The 18747-nt window shown below is 40.1% G+C and overlaps 1 protein-coding gene across 1 annotated transcript in view; it reads left to right on the forward strand.

Moving 5' to 3' along the window:
• Positions 1 to 18747, forward strand: part of COX16 (cytochrome c oxidase assembly factor COX16) — a 124841-nt gene that overhangs the window by 27466 nt on the left and 78628 nt on the right. Inside the window, exon 2 of the mRNA XM_069091783.1 lies at positions 15076 to 15147. Within this exon, the coding sequence (XP_068947884.1) occupies positions 15076 to 15147 (72 nt within the window). The remainder of the gene's footprint in view (positions 1 to 15075; positions 15148 to 18747) is intronic.

Genomic DNA, 18747 nt, shown 5'->3' on the forward strand with positions numbered 1-18747 from the left:
ATGCCAAAATCACCAAATGAGATTTCAAAAATTGATCTACTACCAGTAAATAAGAGGCTGGACTAAACATAGCTGATTAAAATGTTACAGTCTTTGAGTAATAGTAACAATTCATATGGTATTTTTATTTTTTTCACATAGCACTTTATATAATTTTTTACAAAGTATTCTCTTAAAAATGAATCTGTGGGGGCGGCCAGGAAGCACAGCGAGTGAGAGCACCGGCTCCAGTGTTGAGAAGACCTGGAGATCGAATCCTGGGCTCAGACACTTAGCACCCACCCAGAAAGAAACACCTGGCCATGTAACCTTGAGCAAGTTACTTAACCCCAATTGCTTAGAGGAGGCCAGGTGGCTCAGCGAGTAAGAGCACCGGCTCCAGTGTTGGGACGACCTGGAGATCAAATCCCGGGCTCAGACATTCAGCACCACACCCAGAAATAACTGGCCTTGTAACCTTGAGCAAGTTACTTAACCCCCATTGCTAAAAAAAAAAAAAAAATCTGTGAGGTACCGTGTTTCCCCGATAATAAGACACTGTCTTATTAATTTTTTTTGGACAGAAAAACACCAGAGGGCTTATTTTCAGGGGAGGGCTTATTTTAATGAACATTGACAGCAATTTTAATAAACAGGTAAATGTGAACAAAAAAATGTACCTTTATTCAATAAGCAAATCACTGGGGAAGAACAGGATGACGCGCTCACTGCTGCAGCTCTGATTGGATGCAGCTTGGAGCGCGACGTGCGTTTCACGTGGGGGGGGGGGGGGGCGGGGTGCGCTCAGGGGGAGGTAGCGTGTAGCGCAGGGGATCACCTTCACTACAGTAGCAGTCTCAATAGGGCTTATTTTCTGGGGAGGGCTTATTTTAGAGGAATCTTACACAGTAAGGGGAGGGCTTATTTTCGGGATAGGTCTTATTATCGGAGAAACACGGTAGTTACTCTGGGTTCAAGGGGCAATTTTTTGGGAAGTTACTACCATTGAGTAGCAGATGCTATCTGATTGGATGGTTATGGGATATCTGTCAGCACTCCAGAGAAGTGAAAAGATAAGTTACTCTACAAACGTTCTAGTAAGATCATAGATTCTGAGCTAAGGAAGAGGTATTAGAGGTTATCTTATCAAGTCCAACATCCTCTTTTATAAAATAAGGAAGCTGGGTCCCAAAAAGGTTCAGTGACTCTCCCAAAATGACCCAGGTAGAAGTGGCAGACTAAGATTTGAACTCATTATTGCTGATTCTAAAGCCAGCACTGTACCACTCTGGTACAGCTAAAGGATAAGAGCTAAAAACAGTCCTGACTCTGAAATCTGTCAATTTCCCAGCATTAATAGCTGTGTAAATGCCAGAGTCCAAAGACTGTGAAATGCTAGTAGCTCACATGATGGCCCAACTTCCTTGACTTTTATAACTTAAGAGGTTTACTTTTTAGAGTTTATATCTGCTTCTCAGTTTCACTTGGGAATTTCTAATATTTTAAGTAGTGGAAAGACAAGGTGTTGTCTTTCTCCTTTCCATATTTTGAGATTTGGTTGGGAGAGGAGTAATCAAGAAAAGAAAGAAAGGTAAGGGTGTGGTGTTTTACTTATCCCATCTTATACATTTATCATGGACTGAAGAGAAGATAATATATGGGTTTGTTCCTAGGGCCTTGAGCTAGAGTTTTGGAGACTCTTTTAATCTGTGTATTCTGAGAGCTAGCCACAAGGCCACGTGTGGCCCTTTGACTGAATCCAAACTTCACAGAAAAAATCCCCTTAATAAAATGTTTGTTCTGTAAAACTTGCATTCACTCAAAAGTCTGTGCCCAGAGACCTAGAAGGCTGTATGTGGCCTTGAGGGTGCATGTTCTGCATCCCTGATCTGGACTAATGTAGTGCTTAGAGCATTTGTACCAGGATGTCACTATATAGGAATGCATGGGTAGCAAAGAAGAAAGCATTTAACATTAAAGAGTATTATAAGAGTAGTTTGGGGCCAGAGGTGGTTTTATCAGGGGATCAATTGAGTTTTTCCAATCCACTTGATGAAATTACTGAATGGAAAAGAGTTATTAAGGTTTTAACCCTTTCATTCTTTCAGTGGTTATATTCATAGCTTGTGAACCTTAAGCATTTCATATCCTGAGTGACCCATTGAAAGTAGCCATATTGTAAAGTCTAGGAAACTGAGAGTAATCCATTCACATCTTTTAAAGGATATACCCCTTTCAGATTTTGATGGGCTAATGTAAAGAAATATTTAGACTCCTTTAGGAAGTTTTGGCATTTCTCAGTCAACCTGATAGAATTATAGTATAGATGGAATAATTAATTCCTGACTAAACTCCCTACTTCTCTACCATGCCCCAGAAACCTCTTCATCCTAGAAGCCTCACTCTAGCCCTGGAATTCACACATTTAGACATACTCTCTGATGGGGTGATGGGACCTGGACCCCTAAAAGGAAAAGACCATATCTTTGCAAACAACTCAGTCCCTGAATTTTCCCATACATTTCATCAGCCTAGATCACTGGCATCTTGCCCAAGGCATCTGGCCCATCCCAGCTGGCCTGATACTTGATAGTCTCTCTTGGCCCACTCCTTAGTCCCATCTAAATCCTTTCACTGTTGCTCCTGGCTCAATTCTTAATCCCATCCGGTTCCTTTCACTGTCTTTTTTTGTATATAAGCATCAGTACTATGCTTATCAAATTGCAGATTCCCTAAGGATCTCACCTGCTCCTGTTGGTGGTACTTAACTGTGCCTCAACTGGAAGAAGGCTTGAGTGCTTGAATTCTTTCCAGGCAGACTCGTCCTGTACGCTTCTATTTCGGGGTTCCCAGTAACGCCAAACCACATTATTTTCTACTGTGGCCCCTCTTTCTGATTTAATACTCCTTCCAGAAACTCCATTTAATGCATCCAGGTCTTCCTTTCTCACCTGACTGCACTCTAGAGTTCTCTACTGTGGCAGGAGATAGCCTCTCCTTCTTTTCAGCTTGTTTTACTTCAGCTTTGTCTTACTTATATTCGAATGTAAGTTCCTTGAAGGCAGAGACTGTATTTTTGCCTGTATTTGTACTCCTGGCACATGGTAAGTGCTTAATAAATGCTTATTAACTAACTAACTGAATAATAGTTTGTTGTCATTGACTATCTGTAGTATCAGATGGGGTGGTTTTAATTTGAGTCCTAACTTTGAATCTGCAGTTCTTTGTCTTTGGGGAAATCATTTCACTTGCCTTAACCTCTCTTTTTTTAATCTGCAAAATGAAGGAGTTGGATTATATGAACTCTGGGCTTCCTTCTGTCTTTCGTTAATTGTAATGATACCACTGTGATTAATTCATTGTGGTGGCAAATCAAAGGTAATATTTGAATAAATTGAAAAATTTGGGTTAGAAAGAAATATACAGGGGCAACTAGGTGGCATAATGAATAGGGCACCAGCCCTGGAGTCAGGAGGACCTGAGTTCAAATGTGGCCTCAGATGCTTGACACATTTACTAGCTGTGACCTTGTTAAGTCACTTAACCCCAATTGCCTTGCCTTCCCCCCTCAAAACAAAAACACCAGAAGAAAAAGAAACAAATATATAGATGAGCAATGAGATGAAACTCACACAATATTGAAGGGTGTTTTTGTTAGGATAGAATACACAGGACTTCAGCTGTTCTTTATTCAATGCTCCCTTTACATTTGTTTTATTTGATTTACCTTCTCTACTTCTTTTTTTCTTTTATTAAATTATAAAAATTGTGCCCATTATGGCACAATATATGGGTCTCCTGTTACCTAAATGAAAGAAATGCATCCCTCAACATGAAAATGTCTCTGTTTGGCTTTGTAATTTCTAGTAGCTTTGTAATTATTTATCCATGTGAAATCATTATGGGTAATAATGACATGCTAACTTGCCAGCCACTTAAATAAACATACGTAGAAACTTTGCTTCTAATGAAGACTCCTCCCCACACCCTGAAAATAGCAAAATGTAGTTTTTAACTTCTACCAGGGAATTACTTTTTCTTTCTTTTTTTTTTTTGAGAAGTTTCAGAGTAAAAAAAAAAAAACTCAGTCTTCTATCTATCTAAGTCTCTACATTTTTTTTGCTTTTTTTGGAGGGAAATTGGGGTTAAGTAACTTGCCCAAGGTCACACAGCTAGTTTTTGTGTTAAGTGTCTGAGGCTGGATTTGAACTCAGGTCCTCCTGACTCCAGGGCCGGTGCTCTACTCACTGTGCCACCTCACTGCCCCTAGTCTCTACATTTCTAAGGCACTTTTTTTACCCTTATAAACTAGAGTAGACACTTGGGCAAAGAGATTAAAATTGTTGTGACCCTAGAGAAGAAATATGGAACAGAACAGTCCTTGCTTCTAGCAGGTAAACTATAACATGAGGGGAGATGGAGAAATTGTTTCAGAAATTTTTTTTGCATGAGTACCTTCAGTTTTCTTAAAGAATTTAGTCAGCATTTGTTAACCATCTTCTTTATGTAGAGGTCACTACACTGGATGCTTTTAGCAAATGGAAAGAGGTAGAAAAAGGTGGGCTCATGTGTAGAAAATCTGAAGTGTAGTTGGTTAGATTATACAACCAGTTACACATGATAGTAGGTCCTGGGATACAAGGATGATAAACACATGGTTTCCTCCAGTATGCAATAAACTTGTATGGGGGAGGGATGAGGAATGTTCATAAAGCCAATAAAAAATAAGCACAGGTGGCTTAATATTACATTTAGGTGAGAAGATTGAAGCCATTCTTCCCCCTTTCTCCATATGTCAGTCTTTCAGCATCATTTCTCATTTCTCAGTTCTCTCTCCTGGCTCAGAGAAGATAAACTTCCTTAATGCTGATCCTTCTAGCTGTATCCTTGATGATTAATAATAACAATGATAAGTAGTATTTATATATCACTTTAAGGTTTTCAAAGTGCTTTACATACATTAACGTATTTGATTTTCACAACAATCCTGGGAGATAGGTGCTGTTATTATCTCCATTTTACAAGTGATAAAACTGAGGAATAGAGAGTTAATGACTTCCAGGTTCACATAGTCTGAGTCCGGATTCAAACTCAGGTCTTATTCCACCTAAATCCCAGCTCCTTCTACTTTCTCTAGGATAATATAATCATCCCCTTGCACTCATTTTTTCAATATTCCCTGACTTTTTCCTATCTGCCTACAAATATACTACTAATAGCAAATGCACTGTGCTAAGTGCCTTACAAATATTATCTCATTTGATCCTCACAACAACCCTGGGAGGTAAGTTCTGTTATTGTCCCCATTTTACACATGAGAAAACTGAGGCAAACAGATATTAAGTGATTTACCCAGGGTCATGCAGCTAGTAAATGTCTGAGGTCATATTTGAACTCAGGTCTTCCTGACTCTGGAGCCCAGTATGCTGAGGTAATTCCAATTGTAAAAAACAAAAGTCTTTCCTTGACTTTTAAAAAAAATCTCATACTTTCAAATTGGAACTTTTTTTTTTTTTAAAGAATGCCTTGGCTTTGACATACAATTAAATGGAAGAACCTGACATTTAGTACATCAAACACTGGGTAAATATGAAGCTTATCATTTACCAGTCTTTTTTCCTCAAAGGGGAAGGAAATTACACATAATAGCACAGGTCATTGTGTAGGTGATTTCTGCAGTGGATGCCATTGGAAGCCCGACAGTGCTTTATGATTGTTGGAGCCCATGCATTTTCTCTTCCTTGGCTAAGTTTGTCTTGAGTGAAGACTATCCCTAATGCCACCGTTATTGGTAGTTGTGAATTATTAACCTTAAGCTCTACAGAGTGCGAATAATATTTATACTGCCAATTTTGCAGAGTTGTTATGATGACAATGCTTTGCAAATCTTAAAGTTACATGTGAAATATGAATAATAATTATTATTTTGTTATTATTAACTTTATGGCCTTTTGCCCTCAAGGCATCAAAGGTACCACACTTTACAGCTTTAACCACTCCTCTCGCTTTTCTTCATCTTAGACAATTAAGGAAGGTATTTCCAAAGTCTTGGCTTTCTTTTCTTCTCTCTCTGCACTTTATCCCTTAGCAATTACATTCTTTCTTACAGCTTCAATAATCTTTTCTCTGTGGGTGATTCTCAATCAGTCAATAAGCATTTGTTCAATGCTTCCTGCTGGCCCATGTGCTAAGCACTAGGGATATAAAGAGAGGGAAAAGCAATACTTGTCTTCAAGGAGCTTACATTCTAAAGAGGGAAGGACAACATACACACACATACATATACATACATGTTGAATATATATTCTGTATGCATCTTATATGTACCTATATATTTATACACACATACATAGGTACATATTAGATGTATATAGAATAGATCTTCCCAGGACATCTAATTTGAAATATCTAATGGGCAATTGGTGATGCAGGGCTGGAGCTCAGGGGATAGACTAGGGGGGTGGAAATAAAGATCTGGGAATCATTCCTGTGGAGGTAATTGAACTGATGGAAGCTGATGAGGTTGCCAGATGAGGTAATAGAGAGAGAACATGGCCTGAGATTGAGACTTGGAGGTACCTGGTTAGTGTAACTAACGTGAATGAAGATATATTACAGGAGGCTGAGAGGGAGCAGTCAGGAAAGTAGGAAGAGAAGCAATGGAGCAGTTTAGCAAAATCCCAAAGAGGAAAGAGTGTTCAAGTGGAGAAGATGGTTAGCTGCGTCAGATGCTGCAGGGAGGGCAAGAAGGACCATGATGGAGAAAACTGCCATTATATATGGAGTCATTGGTAACTTTGGAGAGAGTAGTTTCATTTGAAAGATAAGGTCAGAAATCTGGATGGATATAGAAGGGAGTTGAATAGAGAAGTTGAAGAAAGATGTATAAATGTTTTTTTCAAGTAATTTAGCAGAGAAAGGAAGGAAGATATAGGGTGAGAGGATGGAGGGATCTAGTGAGGGTCAGGGAGACATGGGTATATTTGTAGGCAGAAGGAAAGGAGCCAGAAAATAGGAAGAGATGGAAGATTACAGAGAAAGGGGAGATGAGAGTGAGGGCAGTCTATTGAAAAGAAGGAAAGGGAAGGAATCCCTATCCCATACATAGGGGTTGTCCTTGTTAAGAAGGAGTCCATCTTCATCGTAGTTGAATATTGAGAGATAATGAGGATAATGTCGTGATGAAAAAGAAGAGGGAACTCTTGGGTAATGGCTTCAGTTGTGCATGTTGGAGCAGGGTTTGCCTTGGCTAAGGGAAGGGCCGCCTTTTCATCAGAGACTGGAATGAAGTCATTCAGTCAGTAGGTATTTATTAAGCACATAAATATGTGCCAGATGCTGTGCACAAACACTGGGGATACAAAGAAAGTCAAAAGGCAATTCCTGCTCTTGGGGAGCTCGATCTAATAGGAGTCAACATGAAGACAATTCTGTGCAAACAAGATGTATAAAAGATAAATTGGAGATAATCACTAGAAGGAAGGGAGGGCAAATCAAGAAAGGCTTCTCATAGAAGGTGGGATTTCAGCTGGGACTTGAAGGAAGCCAGGAAATTTAGGAGGTAGAGATGGAGAGGGAGATAATTTCAGGTATATGAGAGTGAAAATGCCTTGAGACAGGAGATGGAGTATCTTGTTTGAACAACAGCAAAGAGGCCCAGAATCCTTGAATCACAGCCTGTGTGGTAGAGGGGAGGGAGAGAGGTGTAAGATGTTTGGAAAGATTGTAGGAGGGAATGAGTTTGTGAAGGGCTTTGAATGCCAAACAAGGTTTTTTGATTCTGGAGGTGATAGGGAGCCACTCAATTTTATTGAATGTTGTTTGTCCTTTGTTCTCAAAGAGGACCTTGGCTTCAGGAGGGTGATGCCATGATTTGCAAGTGAATTGGATTTAAGTGAGGGAGGGCTGTGCAAGGTCACCAGCCTCACTTTCTCCTCCTGAAACATCTGGGTCCACTGGCAAGATATAAATTAGAACTGGATGCAGTAGGAGAACTTGGCTTTTTAAGCTAAGGTCTTTCCTAGGTCTCAGTTTGACTGAGGCAACACCCATTCAATGATTGAGGTTAGGTAAGAAATGAGATAAAGAGTGGCCTTCTTTATCTAGTTAAAAAAAAATCCATCTGGGAGGGGAAGACTGTCAGGGTTTCTGGCCTAAACAGAAACAATTACTATTTACATTTATTCTGAGCCAATGTGGGCCCAAATGATGACCACTAAATGGGGCTTGGGCCTATTGTTGGCCAATCAATGAAAGCCAGAGGAAACTGAGTTTAACTTTAAGGCATGGTCCTTAAGAAAGAAATCTAGTCCATAAACCCCAAGATATCTTTGGAGGTTTCAGTGATCAAAATTTACATTGCTTTGCACAGAGCACCCACAGGTAAGGGTATGGTATCCTGTGTGGACAGAGGGAGAGGAAGGAGGAGAGGAGAGGAGAAGAGAGGAAGAAGGAAAGGAGGAGTTGCAGCTCCTGACTAGAACTGGCCCATTGGCCCCCCAGTGGGGTAGCCAGTACAACTCACAGATTCATTCTTGAAGGGGACCATGACGTCAGGAAGGCGATGCTGTGACTTGCTGGTGAATTGGATTTAAGTGAGGGAGAGCAGTGCAAAGTCACCAGCTTCACTCTCTCCTCCAGAACCATCTGGGTCCAGTGAAGATGAGGATGACTAGAGATGGCCCCCAAACTTTATTGAATTGAAATGGCCAGTTAGAGAAAAAATGACCCCAAGCCCAAGTCGATTATTCTGAGCATCATTTTATTGAGCTGGCCAGCGACAGTCTCCCAAGGAAACCTTAGGAGAGCTGCCCCGACCATCAGGAAAGGGGGAATATTTAAAGTAAAAAACCACAAAATGGGTGTGGGGAGTAAAGTTAGTTTGACAATGGTAGATAAACAGGTCCGTTATAGCCAGGCCTTGATCTGGACAGTTGTATAGCCCTACCCTGACTTATCGGGGGTCCCAGACGTCCATGTCCTGCCCTGGGTCATTCTGACATCTTATCAGGAAGTATAGCAAGGTGGGTCTCACTATTGTATCGCAAGAGAGGGGCCCCTGGTTAGGCACGTATGAGTTCAGGAAGAATTCAGTAATTTTCCAAACTTGTTACATACAGGGGCTTAGTATGTGAGGCCTTAGTATATGAGGCCAGAATATGGGCAATGACATTATCAGATCTTTGTTTTAGGAAGACCCATTTTGGTGGCTGAGTGGAGATGAACTGAAGTGAGGAGAGTCTTGTGTCAGGAAGACCAATGCGCAGACAATAGTCGAGGCATAAGGTGACAATGACCTACACCGAGGTGATGGCAAGGTCAGAGGAGAGAAGTGGACATATATGAGTGATGTTAAGAAGGCAAACTTGATAGAACTTGACAACAGATTGGATATGGGGGTGGTGAGAGAGAGTGAGGTTGTAAGCCTGGATGACTGGGAGGATCAGAGTGTCTTCAGGCAGGGTTTGGGGAGGAAAGATAAGGAATTCAGTTTCCAGTATATTGAGGTTAAGATGTGTCTAGATCATCTAGTTTGAGATATCCAGCAAGCAGTTAGAGATGCAAGTCTAGAGATCGAGAAAGATTAAGGCTGGATATGTAGAGCTGAGTATCATTAATATAGAGATGATCTTTTGAATCTCTGGGAGTTTAAGAGATTACCAAGTGAAATAGTATAAAGCAGGGTCAGCAAACTAAGGTAGAGGGCCAAATCCAACTTGTTTTTGTATGCCTGCAAGCTAAGAATGGCTTTTACATTTTAAAATACAATAAAACTTTTAAAATGTAAAATTCATTCTTAGTTCACTGACCTAGAAAAAGATAGGCTGGATTTGATCTGTGGGCAGTAGTTTGCTGACCTGGGGTATAGAAGAATAAAAGAAACAGACTTAGGACAGAGCCCTGTGGGAAATCTATGATTAACAGGCCTGACCTGTACTAAGATCCAGAAGAAACTGAGGAGTGGCCAGAAAGGGAGAAGAATCAGGATACAGTAGTTATATGGAAACCACAGAGAAGAGAACATTAAGGAGAAGAGAGCAATTGATAGTGTCTCAGAGGCTGCATAGGGGTTAAGAAGGATGAAGATTGGAAAAAAAGCCATTTGATTTGGAAATTGAGAGATCATTGGTAACTTTGGAGAGAATAGTTTCAGCTGAATGATGAGGTTGGAAGTCAGACTCTAGAGAATTAAGAAGAGAAATGGAAGTGGAGGCACCTATTGTAGTTGACCTTCTTACGGAGCTCATTCACAAAAGGGAAGAGAGATATGGAATGATAGCTAGTGGAAATGGATGGATCAAGTGAAGGTTTTTTGAATATGGGGGAGACCTATTTTGTAGGCAGTAAGGAAGTGATGAATAGACAAGGAAAGTTTGAAGATAAGTGAGAGAATGGGAAATGGATGATAGAGGGAACAGTCTCATGGAAAAGATGGGATGGAATGAGATCAGTTGTGAATATAGAGGAGTTTGCCTTGACAAAGAGAAGAGCCACTTCTTCATGTGAGAAAGGTGAAGGAAGAGATAGTGACAAGGCATCACAGTAAAGTAAGAAGCGCTCTCAGCAAATGGCCTCAGTTTTTTTTTTTTTCCCCCAGTAAAAATAGGAGGGAAGGTTCTCAGCTAAGAGAGGGGAGGGGAGGGAGAGGAAACAATTAGAAGTTTGAGGAGGGAGGAAAAGGTTTGGGAAAGCTCCTGTGGTGAGTGGTAGAGTGAGTTAATTAAGATTGAGTTGTGAAAGGATTGCCAAGCCACAGTGAGGGACCACTTGAGATTTTTCAACATAAATTTGTAGTGAACCCACTCAGTTTGGTTTCATTATTTTCTCCAGCTTCTTTCAGCAGCATATAAGTAGGAATGAAGGCAGCAAATGGTGGGAGTAATCTAAGGCAGTCTTTGCAGAGTAATCTTTGCAGGGAAATTTCAATGATAATATATGGGGATTTAGGTGCTTTTTTTTTCTTTTTGGAGGGCGTTTGGGGTTACGCTACTTGCCCAAGGTCACACGGCTAGTTTTTTTGTGTGTGTTAAGTGTCTGAGGTCGACCTTGAACCCAGGTCCTCCTGACTCCAGGGCTGGTGCTCTGTTCACTGCACCACCTAGCCACCCCTAGGGATTTAGAAGAGGACAGTGTTAAGCTGAACTGGTTCACCATCGCGTCCAGACTTGGAAGAGAGGAGATTGTAGTTTATTTACGGGTGACAGCCTGGGAAAGGAGTGTAGGGATTGGAGCTGAGAGTGACAACAAAGAATAGGTTGAAGCAAATAGAAGGCAGAGGGAGAGATATGATGACAAAAGATTCTGATTGAATAAAGGAATTTTGGTAAATGGAAGTGGAACTCTTGTGGACAGTGACTAGATCAAGGGTGTGATCAACTCTGTTGTGTACAGCTGAGGGGGTGTGGGGGTGGAGGTCATGGGAATTCATTAGATTGAGGAAAAAAGTTATAGTATTTGAGAAAACATTAGATATACCAAAAGTCTTAGTTCCCCCTTAAGCTTTAATAGCTTGCATGATAATGATGATAAAGGCCAAGTCTCAAATTGGCACTGGGGAGCAAGAAAAACATCTGATTGTGACGTGTGCGCCAAGGAATATGAGAAAAAGTGTAGCTAGTATGGCTAGGGATGCAGTATTGTCAGGGGGAAGCCAGGTCTCAGGGAGTGCTAGAAGATGAAACGAGAGAGGAGGAGAGGTTTAACTCTAAAAGGACCAGATTTAAGAATACTGCCAAAGGACCAAGCTCCTTTCATTAATCCAGTATGTTTATTCTATTCATTAGACAAAGAAAATGGAGATAGTGGGATAAAATTTTTATTTTAAAGTAAAACTATAATTTTTTTGGTGTCACTTGACCTGCCTTATACTTCTAGGATTAAGATAAGAAGTTTGTCAATTATGGAGCAAGAATTACAGATCGAACAGTGAAAGGAGCAGACAGACCAGAGGGCAGAATTGAAACGTTTTACAGGAAGGGAGCTCAAAATCTGGCATCCAAAGAGGAGGGTTTGCTCTTCACCAGTCGGAGGTTCAGTGTCACCGGAATTAGGAGAGTAAAAAAGGAAAGGGTGTGTGCTAAGCATCTGGGAATGAGTTCCGGCAGAGATTCATTGAATGGGGAGAGGTCCGTTAAGGGGGGGTAAATGATTCTTAAATTCAGTGTCCCTTTGGGCAGGTGTCATTGTTCTGTCTTGTGAGATCTCAGGACCTCCACCTTATTGCAAGCATAAGCAGTGGGCGTTATGGCACAAGGAGTTTCAGGCCTCAGTCAGGAGACAGGAGGTGGCTCACCTTTCAGAATTCCTTTCCAGCTATCTCTTCATAGATCTGCTAGCACCTTAGACTCCATGTATCTAAAAGTGTGCTGATTGTTTTTCTCCCATCTGATTCTATCATTTGACTCAGCGGGTGAGCCCAGTGGGATTATCTTTGATATTTCCTTCTGCCCTACTTATATCAGATCATTTATCAAATATTGTCAATTCTGTCTTTGCCAGGTCTCTATCATCCAACCTGCCTTATATTTTCAATGCTACTACCATTATATAGGCTACTGTTGGGCTCTCAGTAGGTCTTCCTAATTTTGTTTTCTCCTCTCTGTTTTCAAACTGCTCTTCCTCGTGCATATCTGCTCCCGTTACTTTGTCAGAAGTAACTTTGTCAGTGCCTGCCTATTGCTTATCAAAATAACCTCATACTACTTTGACTGTCCTTCATTATTGTCTATGATTTGGTGCCATCTTATTTTTCCAGGCTTAGCTCATAATGCCATCCTTCCCTGTGTACTAAACTCCAGAAATTTTTGACATCTCCATATATACCCCACATTTCCCTATGCCTGGAATTTCCCTAGTAAATCCCTACTCATCTTCTAAAACCCAACTCAGGTGTTAGCTCCTCTAGGAAATTTTCGATGAGTCCACTTGTCGATAAACACCTTTCTCCCCTTTCCCTCTTTAGACCTCATATAACATTTTGTGTTTAATCAAATGAGATAATGTATAGGAGTTGGTGTTTATAAATGTCAGCCTTTTGGGGGGGGACCTCTCGTGGAATGATTGCATTAAGAAATGTTTATTTTCCACTAAAGTTCTACCTTGATGCCACATCATAGCATGGAATTCTTGACAGTTATGCCAAAAAGCATAAGGCCCTGTGAAATGACTTTAGAAATAATGTTGCAGCTACTGGTTTCTGTAGCTAGAACCAGGCTAAGTGCAGAGAGGCTTTTCACCACTTTGACCACCAGATGGCACCTTTATTTGGCCACAGGACTTCACAACAAAGGCTTCTGAGTTGGATTCTAGTCTGTGTTAATAAAGGGCATCCCTACACTGATGAAATAACCAATTATAAATGCATTTAACTATAATGATTTCTGTGTCGTCCTCAGACTATAAGATTCATGGTGGTAGGGGTTGTCTTATATAAACGTGAGAATATCTTATGTTAATGGTGTTTATTGAAATCAATTGAATTAAATAAAGTACAGATTGCAGAGAGGTGTGGAAAGGGTGCAGAATGAAGAGTGACCATAGCCTGGTGGGATTAACTGGGTAAGGCTTCGAGAAGAAGCAGAGTTTGAAGATTACTTGGACCCTTTGTTACATTATAAGTCAGTTAGCAAAGGCCTCAAGCTTGGCAAGGTCTTTCGTGTCAGATTTTTCTGTTATATCCACTGCCTACAAAGTGATAATTGTAAGAGGGGTTTGAACTCAGTTTGAATTCAGTTTCAGTTATGCTAATTATGTGGGTAGGCATACTGGTTGGGTTTTTATAGTGTTTTCTGTGTTGTTTGTATTTACTAAATATAAAAAGCTCAGATGGCTGAAATGCTCATTTTTTAGTGAATTGACAATAAAAGCTTTACCAGAAATTTACTATTTATTAATATTTGCAAAGTGGTTTTCATGTAAACAGTTCTATAATACAGAGAAATACTCAGACAAAGGTCCTGTTCTGAGGAACTCAGAGACAAGAATATGAACTTTATATATTCATACTTTGTTAGATTGTATAAAAGGAATTTTTATTTACTTCTCTGGCAATAGAAAGTACACAAATCTAAAGTCTAGTCTAGAACATAAACTGCCAGTTAAATTACTGAAGGATAAGAAAATGCAAGCACAAGCAGCATCAGGAGGGAGGGGATCTTTAAGGCAGAAGGCTGAAGAGAACTGTGGCCTGGCCCATGAGAGTCTCATAAGCCTTTATGGAAAAGTAAATAAGATTATTTCTGCTTAGGAGATTTATATGTGAAGTAACCACATTCTAAGAGCATCTTAAAACATTTTTTTTGTTTTTTATTTTCCATTTAACAAGCATTTATTTTCTTTCCCTCCTACTCTCATTGAAAAAAAGAAAAAGAAAATCTACACTGTCCATGTTAAAAATATATATACATATATGCATACACACATTTCTATATCTTCATCTATATCTGTATCTGTCTTATTATGAATCTTGATCCATTACCTGAAAGGTAGATAGTAGACTTCATCATTGGTCTTCCATATTTTTAGTTGGTCATTGCATTGGTCAGTGTTCTTAAATAGTTGAAAGTTGTTTGTTTTTAAAATGTTGTTATAGTATAAATTATTCTTCTGGTACTTTATTCTGCATCAGTTCGTACAAATCTTCCAAAGTTTATATGAACTCATCCCTTTTGTCATTTTAAAAATGTATTACATTACATTCATATTCCATAATTTTTAGAGTCACTCCCTAATTGATAGGCACCCCCTTAGTTTCCAGTTCTTTGCCACTACAAAAAAGTGACCATAAATATTTTTTAATGTATGAGCCCTTTTTTTTCTTTCTTTGATCTCCTTGGGTCTAGTAGTCTAAGAGCACTTCCTAAAGATCTTACATGATAATGAGCTGAAGGTACAGTCTCAAACTGGAAACATGGATGAAACCTTAACTGGAGTCATAGTAACCTATATGTTCTCATTATTATTATCTTTTAAACCTGCCATGTTATCCTTCCAGGTTCATACACTGGCTCTGATTGTACTGGCATGAGGATTAGAAATGCAAAGAGATTGTTATTCTACTTTTCTGATTGTGTTTTCCCCTTTATTTTCATATTTTAGATACTCATCATTGGAGGATCTTTTGGTCTCCGGGAGTTTTCTCAAATCCGTTATGATGCAGTGAAGGCCAAGGTAAGAGGGTCTTTTGGAGAAGAGTTATAATAGGATGGGGCAAAATGTGTGTGTGTGTGTGTGTGTGTGTGTGTGTGTGTGTGTGTGTACTACAGGAAGAATAATTGTTTAATACTGGAAATTCTGCTTTTAGAATAGACAGCTTCTTTTATCAAGGACTTAGTGGCCTTGCTAGCTCCTCTACAAGCAGCATCATGTCTCATTGCCTGTGGTTTCTATTCCTGCCACTTTTGAGTCACTGGGTAGCCTTGGGTCTATTTCCTAATCTTTAAAATGACAATAGTTATCACACACAAGGTCATTGTAAAGATTTATGATGTGTTTTAAGGTCTTCAGCAGTTCTGCACTCAATTTATTGAAAGAATCTCTAAGTATAAAGGTATTTTGGTACAAAATAAGCCTCAGCAGAGTTGGTGTTAGGTTTTAGTCAAGACCAAAGAATGTGGAGATAGCTATTTTAGTTCCTAAAATGTAGTAAATTAAATAGGCCATAGCAATAGATTAAGTAATCATGGATTTGTACATCTTCTATAATTGCTGTACATGAGTATTTAATGCAGTTATTGTAAAATTCAAATTAAATTTCATACAAGAATGCTATGTACATTTATCCAGAGGTACACATTTGATTTCTGTAACATAGACAGGTAGAATGTTTCTGAGTTTTCCTTTCTAGGAACCTTCATTATTGTTGGTGGGAAAATGAAATATGGGTTTGAAAATAGAATCATCATTGTTATCCAAGACAAAAACACTGTAGGCTCTCTCATTCAGCATTAAGCCAATATTTATTAAGCTCCAGTAAGGAGCACTATACTAGGTCCTAAGAGAGATAACAAGTTAGAAGAGATTATCCCTGTCCTCATGGAGCTGACAGTCTAGTAAAAGTTTAAGAAACACAGGGGCGGAGTCAAGATGCTGGCTCTGGCTTCTACCTTCCCCAATCCATGTAATAGGGGACTCTAAACAAACTTTGAAGCTGCAGAACCCAAAAAATGACACAGAGAAGCTAACCTCCTGCTGAGGACATGCCAACGCTTTAGCCCCAGGGTGGCCCTGACCAGCTGCCAGCCAGAGGGACTCCAGATCAGCAGCAGCTGTGGCCGTTTCCAGATCTATCAACTCATAGATGCAAAGGACAAAGTAAGAGGTCAGTGCAGTCTGGACTTTGGGACCCAGTAAGTGGGAGTGCGTGGCTTTTGCCCCTGGGGTGAGAAGACGCTGAGACCCCGGCACAGCCAGCCAGCGCCATGTGGCAGCTTCAGCTCCTGGCCTGCAGAGAGTAGGGGGACCAAGCACCAGTCTGAGGGGTAATCGCTCTTGCTTTAATCTGCTTGGATCTGGATTGCAGTCTAGGGTGGAGGTCCTGGGGTGTGTGTCCAGCTTGCCAGAGTGTGTAGAGACCTCAGAGAGGGCACCCATCTAATATCTCCAGCAGCTGAGAAAACCCCAGCATTTGGGATGAAAGCTCCCCTGTCTGGTGGCAGAGTCCTACTGTGACAAAAAGCCTGGGGGTCAAGTGACTGAGGGGTGACATGACCAGGCAAAGGAAACAAAGCAGACAGAAGGTTCCAACATTAGACTCCTATTTTGGGGACAAAATGGAGCAAAGCATGGAAGAGGAGGAAGACAGTCAAGTCAGAACTCCTGCACCAAAAGCTTCAAAGGAAAATATAAGCTAGTTACAGGCCATATAGGACCTTAAGAAGGAGATAAGAGAAGTAGAGGAAAAATTGGGAAGAGAAAGGAGAACAATGCAAGTAAATTATGAAATGAGAGTCAACAGCCTGACTGAGGAAAATCATACCTTGAAAAACAGACTAACTCAAATGGCAAAAGAGGCTCAAAAAGGCAATGAGGAGAAGAATGCCTTAAAAAGCCGAATTTGCCAGATGGAAAAAGAATCTCAAAAGCTCAATGAGGAGAATCATTGCTTCAGAATTAGACTGGAGCAAATGGAAGATAATGACTTTATAAGAAATCAAGATGCTGTTAAACAGATCCAAACAAATGAAAGAATAGAAGGCAGTGTGAAATATCTCATGGGAAAAACCACTGACCTGGAAAATAGATCCAGGAGAGATCATTTAAAAATTATTGGACTACCTGAAAGCCATGATCAAAGTAAGAACCTAGAAATCATCCTCCAGAAAGTTCTCAAAGAAAACTGCCCTGATGTTTTAGTACCAGAGGGCAAAATAGAGGTTGAAAGAATCCACCGATCACCTCCTGAAAAAGATCCCCAAAAGAAAACTCCTAGGAATATTATATTATATTATATTAGGTTCCAGAATTCCCAGATTAAGGAGAGAATATTACAAGCAGCCAGGAAGAAACAATTTGAATATTGTGGAAACACAATCAGGATAACCCAGGATCTGGGAGCTTCTACACTGAGGGATTGCAGGGCTTAGAATATGATATTCCAGAGGTCAAAGGAGCTGAGATTAAAACCAAGAGTCACCTACCCAGCAAAACTGAGTATCATGTTTCAGGGGAAAATATGGTCATTCAGTGGAATAGAGGACTTTCAAGCATTCTTGCTGAAAAAACCAGAGTTGAATAGAAAATTTGACATTCAGATACAAGAAGCAAGAGAAGCATGAGAAGGTAAACAAGGAAAAGAAATCATAAGGAATTTATCAAAGTTGAACTATTAACATTCCTACATGGAAAAGCAATAATTGTTAAGTTATGAAACTTTTCTCAGTAGTTGAAGGGATTAGAAATATATATATGTATGTCTATATATGAGGGTATATGGGCATATCAATACATATGTGAATGTATGCTTACAGGTATACATAGATAGAGGGAACAGGACCAATTTAACAGGAAGGGATGATACTTAAAAGGTGAAATTAAGAGGTGATAGGAATATAATCAGAGGAGATGGGGAGAGACAGATTGGGGTAAACTATCTCATACAGAAGAGGCAAGGGAAAATGGTTACAATGGAGGAGAAGAATAGGAAGGCAAAAGGGAATGGGTCAACCTTATTCCCATTGAATTTGGCTTGAGGAGGGAGTGAAATACACACTAAATAGTATATCTCACCCTCCAGGAGAGTAGGGGGGAAGGGGATGAGAGGGGAGATGATGGAAGGGAGGGCAGCCTGGGGGGGAGGGAAGTTGGAAGTACTCAGTTTTGAAAAAGGATGGGATCAAAGTAGAGAATAGAACAAGTGGGAGGTGGGATAGGAGGGAGGGAAATATAGTCAGTCTTTTACAGTATATCCACTATGTTATTGTTTTGCATTAGCTACACATGTGCAACCTATACTGAACTGCTTATCTTCCCCGTAAGGGTGGGTGACAAGGAAGGAAGGGAATGAATCTGGAATTGAAAGTTTTAAAAGCAAATATTCAAATATATGTATGTATATATGTGTGTGTGTGTGTGTGTATATGTGTATACCGTGTTTCCCTGATAATAAGACCTATCCCGAAAATAAGCCCTCCCCTTACTGTGTAAGATTCCTCTAAAATAAGCCCTCCCCCGAAAATAAGCCCTATTGAGATTGCTACTGTAGTGAAGGTGATCCCCTGCGCTACACGCTATATTATGGTACCCTCTGTATGCACCATCCCCCCCAGGTGA

This window comes from Petaurus breviceps, unplaced genomic scaffold (assembly GCF_028583685.1).
Source record: "Petaurus breviceps papuanus isolate PSGF00001 unplaced genomic scaffold, PetGlider_PUasm1.0 189, whole genome shotgun sequence".
Taxonomy (NCBI): Eukaryota; Metazoa; Chordata; class Mammalia; order Diprotodontia; family Petauridae; genus Petaurus; species Petaurus breviceps.